This window comes from Chaetura pelagica, unplaced genomic scaffold (assembly GCF_000747805.2).
Source record: "Chaetura pelagica isolate M959 unplaced genomic scaffold, ChaPel_1.0 scaffold999, whole genome shotgun sequence".
Classification (NCBI taxonomy): Eukaryota; Metazoa; Chordata; class Aves; order Apodiformes; family Apodidae; genus Chaetura; species Chaetura pelagica.
Genome location: NW_009954607.1, coordinates 127,284 through 132,183, shown reverse-complemented (window position 1 = coordinate 132,183; position 4,900 = coordinate 127,284). Strand labels below are relative to the sequence as shown.

Genomic DNA, 4,900 nt, shown 5'->3' with positions numbered 1-4,900 from the left:
GTGTGGATTCACCTGCCTGGTGCTGTTCTCCTGCCTTCCCCACCCTGCCACCCATCCTTCCTTTCCTTTGGCCACAGACCAACCCAATCCTGCTCTCCTCTGGTGCCAAAACAACCACAGTGCCACAGGGGACAGTCCCTGCTCACAGGGGACAGCTGGAGATGGAGCAGAGTTCAAGTCTACTCTGTTCTCCTCATGAAAAGCCCAGACAGGTTTTTCTGCTTTCACAAGAACGTCCCCAGGAGATGCCAAATCCTCCAGCATGACAGAAAACTTGTGTGGCTGCTTGTCCTGCACCAGGGGGTGCAGTCAGACACTCCCTGCTTCAGGGTGACAAGGGGTGTCTAGGATAAACACCCTTGCTTTCAGTCCAGCTGCACATTCCCCTCTCTGGCAATGCCTTGTTCCTAGGGCACAGGATGCAAAAGCCAAACAAACCAAAACCTCTCCACCATTGAGTCCCAACAGCAGCTGCCCAGGACTGCAGAAATTTCCTGAGGGGTTGATGACACTTTGGTGGGGCAGCTCAGCAGATGCCTTTCCTCAGCACCCCACTGCAAGTCCCTGCCTTCACCCCCTCGCTGCAGCCTCCTCTGCCTCACCCCAGGCTCCCATGGACCTTCACAGGGTTCATGCAAGAGCCTGAGTCCTCTGCCTGCGTTCAGCCACGGTGGGAACTCCAAGGGGTCAGGAGCCCTTTCCCTGCCTGAACTCCCTCCCAAAAACTGCCAGGTGACCCCAGTCCCTGGAAGTGCCTCGTGCCACCAGCAGCCAGGGACCCTCCCTCACCAGCCCTGCCCAGGGTGGGGTTGGTGGAGCAGTCCCAGCAACATTTTTGTGCTGCTGTGGAGCCATGGGTGGGCTGGGCAGGAACAGGAGCAGGAGGAGAGAGCCTGGGCAGGAGGAGAGAGCCTGGGCAGGAGCAGCAGAGCCTGGGCAGGAGCAGCAGAGCCCGGGCAGGTCCCTCCAAGTGCAGCCAGCTCACAAGGATCAGCAACCATTGCACAGTTTGATTCTGGGTCTGCTCTCGTCCAACCCCTCCAGCTCAGAGGGGACATTTTGGCTGGTGTGACTCAGCCTAGGGTGACACCAAAGCAAAGCCATCAGTGAGCAGAGCCTTGTGGTAGGAAACAGGGTGGCCCAGGCACCAGTGGCCTCTCAGGGGTCTTGGGGTGGCCAGCCCTGCTGCCTCCCCAGCCCCCAGGGCAAGGGGTACAAGTCACTTATGCACAGCAGGGAAGCCCCATGGCAGTGTTTTTAAGCCTACTTTTGATGGATTTAGTGCTTCTCTAATGGAAATTACTGAGACAAAAGGAATTGCTGTTCCATCCCAACAGCAACAGTTGCATGTTTTCCACGTAACTGTACTTACAGGTTTGCAGTAGAGACAAGCTGACAATTAAGTCTGCAGATCAAGAATTATTGGTTTTAAAGCAATCCAAATTAAGCTGCTGTTATTTCCTAAGTGTTATCTTCACGTGGTAAGTACTAGGATTAGCACACGGTCACTGAGCTTCCTTTGCTAAGCCCATCTAATGAGACAATGAAGAGACGCACAAGACAAAAATAAGAGGGGGGAAAAGAGACAAAAAGAAAGAGAAAGAAATGAGGAATATAAGGAAAAAAATACCAAGCCCACCCAAGCATCATCCACTGAGTGATCTGAGAGAGATGCTCGAGTTTCCAGTACTGCTCAGTAATACCAGGGATAAACCCAAACCTTCCACCCCAGGGAATTACTCCAGAGAGTAACCTATGGAGCAGACAGCGAGTAAATCCTCCCACAGCCAACAGACACCTAAAAGAGCCAAATTTGCATGATTTCTATGGAATACTGAGAGCTCAGAGCTCTCCCTCTCAGGAGCCAGCAATGTCCCACCCTGCAGCAGGATTCCTCCCTGCTGAGTTTTCCAGGAGGTGGGAGCAGCTCTCCTGGTACCAGAACCGCGACACGAGACACGACCCTGGACCCTGTGCTGGGAGGGTCCTGGGGGGCTGCCCAGGCTGGGGGAAGAAAAACCCCCCAGGGTTACATGATGCTGCAACAGGCAGTGCCAGGACACCCCAAAATACAAAGACACCCTGAAACAGAAGGAAGGAATAAAGCCAAAGGGCTCGTGCTGCTTGGGAAAAGAGGAATTGTCTGTTTTGCAAAGCAAACTGCACGTCCTCAGGATGATGGACACGAGGCCTTTGCAGACCCGGCCTTCAGGGAGGTGTCTCTGGAACAAACCCCAGCCCAGCTGGGGATGTGGCACAGCACGTATCGCTGGCAATCAGCTGAGGGCCTCAGACGTTTGAGTCATTCCAAACAACTCTTTAATGCCATTCAGGAACAAAACCCCACGCACGCACGCAACGCTGCTCGTGCTTCAAGAGTGAGGCAATGGGTGCTGAGGCTCCTGCCCTGCCTGCCTGTCACTGACACCCCCACGCAGCCCCACGACAGGGGCAGGACCAGGACCCAAACACAGACTGAAATGTCAGGGCACCCCTTTTCTGCAGGTTGTTAGAAAAACGGCAGCCCAAGCGAGGTGCTGGAGGGGGGGGATCTTCCCACCAGGCACCAACGCCATGGAATTACCTCTGGAACTTGCAAAACTTAAAGCTACTTCAACTGTTTTGCATTTTTGATCATCAAACCCCTCCTTGTGCTCCTGTGCAACATGCTCCCCAAACCAATAGTCCCTTTTGCAGTATCACAGTTGGAAAAAGACCTCCAAGGTCACTGAGTTCTCCCTGACCTTAAGGCTCATGGTGTTACAACACAGTCTGTAATCGAAACCCTTCATTAGCAACAGTAACTAATGATTATGCTGTAGTAATAGAGGAAGCAGCAGCTCACCTGGAATAGCAGGACAGGCTGGTGCTGACAACGGTGTTGAACACAGCCACAGGGACATAGCAGTGGTGGAAGGTGCTGCCCACCCATTCTGCTGGGAAGACGTAAGCCGAGTACGCCAGCGCAGACCCTGGGGACACAGGAGGTGCCAGCTCAGGGCCAGGTCCTGCAGGACCCTCAGAGTCCTCCCAGGATCCTGCAGAGCTCCGAGGACCATCATGCTATGCCCAGTCCCTGCAAACCTTTCCCTGAGGAGCTGGAGGTACATGGTGCCATGGGAAGACCCTGGCTGTTGCTGCTGCTGCCCCGAGGTGCCACCAGCTTCACCCACAGCATTTGCCTCTAACTGCTTGTTTTTTTCTTATTCTATTGACTGCAAACACCAAAGAGCCTCACACAGCCAGGCCTCCATCCCAGGGCTGCCTGCTATGAAACCCACCTCCAAATTATTAATTGTAGGGGTATCAGAGATGCTTCATGGTCCTCCCCACCAAGCACCAGGGAGGAGGAGAAACTACCCCCCAAGCAGCCGCCACTTCTGCTTGTCCCGTGGGCTTGAGCTGTCTGAGCACCCAGGCTCCAGCTCCATCCCTGATGTCCCCCTGGAGTTCAGCTCCATCCCTGAGGCCCCCCAGGGCTCCAGCTCCTGGTGTCCCCAGGGAAGCCCCCGCTGACCCACCCGCCCTCACCCAGGCTGTACATGCTGAGCGCCGCGTAGTCGAAGAAGTAGCAGATGTGGCGGGCGCGGGTGGACATGGTGCTGAAGGTGTGGGCACAGCTGGAGGCCAGGGGGTAGATGCAGCAGGTCAGCAGGTAGGCGAGGAGGGGCCAGGAGTGGGGGTCCTCCTGGCCCCACGGCCCCTGCAGCCGCCCCACCAGGGTCCACACAAAGTACCTGGGAGGGTAGGAAGGTGAGCACGATACAATCACTGAGGTTGGAAAAGACCTCTAAGATCGTCGAGTCCAACTGTCAACCCAACACCACTGTGACCACTAAACCACGTCCCTCAGCACCACTTCTACATGGTTTTTTAATACCCCCAGGGATGGTGACTCCACCCCTGCCCCAGGCAGCCTGTTCCAATGCTTGATCACTCAAGAGTGAAGACACTCTTGGGTGTCCCCCCCAATCTCTGCTCCCACCTCAGAGACCCACCACCTCCTCCCACGGATGCTGAAGGCCCAGGACATGGTACCTACCAGGCAGGCACAAAATGTGTCCAGATATTTAGGGTCTCATTTGTCATTTGGAAGACACTGAGAAGGCAGTCAGCTGCTGAGCTCCTTGGGGGGCGATACCCAAAGAGGATCCCCTGCTCCTGGTACCCCTGCAAGGCAAGGACCAGCACCAGTGGCAGTTGGAGGAGAAGGGAAGAAGGTTGCCCAAAGGACAATGCCCATCATTCAGGACCCAGAACCCCACTGTGAGAGCAGAGCTGTGTCCCACCATGGGTGAGGGTTTGAGGGGAGGGGGCTGAGCACTCTCCCAGGGGTAAGATTGGCCACCCCAGCACGCTGCTGCCACCCTGTCACCTCCCAAAATCCCACCAAGAAAAGTTCCTCTCTGACCTTAGGCACTTGGTTGATGCTGAGCAGCCGGGGTAACTTCAGGCTCAGCATGGTGCAGGTCTGGGCTCCGCGTGGATGTTTTCCTCCAAGGGATGTTTCTGGCTCAGCTTCCCTGGGGACCAGCCCTGAGGGTGCCTCACACCCCCCCTGGCTGCATCTCACACCCCACTGGGGACGTGGTGGGATGAGGCCACCCTGGGATGGGTGAAGCAAAGCTGCCCAGGGTCAGGACAGGTGGCCTGTGGGAGAGGAGTGCTCATGGGGACGTGTCACCATGCAGGGTCCCACACCCACACGTGGCAAACGCTTCCTGGGGGGGTTCCTGTGGCATGGGGAGGGGAGAAAGCACCCATCCCTACCCCTGCACCCAAAGGGATGGCAGAGAAGGACAGGATGTCCCTGTGCCCTCCACCCAGAGGGACGGAACCCTCCATTATCACCCCAGGAGAGCCAGGGGTGACAGGGGAACAGCACCCACATCCCTGGAGC

The 4,900-nt window shown here is 56.2% G+C and overlaps 1 protein-coding gene across 1 annotated transcript in view; it reads right to left on the bottom strand.

Annotated features, from left to right (window-relative positions):
* KIF23 (kinesin family member 23) overlaps nucleotides 1-4,462 on the bottom strand; it is a 36,564-nt gene extending 32,102 nt beyond the window's left edge. Inside the window, 4 exon segments of the mRNA XM_010005449.1 lie at nucleotides 2,846-2,972; nucleotides 3,532-3,737; nucleotides 4,043-4,170; nucleotides 4,412-4,462. Coding sequence (XP_010003751.1) covers nucleotides 2,846-2,972; nucleotides 3,532-3,737; nucleotides 4,043-4,170; nucleotides 4,412-4,462 — 512 coding nt within the window.
* Between the last annotated feature and the right edge of the window lie 438 nt (nucleotides 4,463-4,900).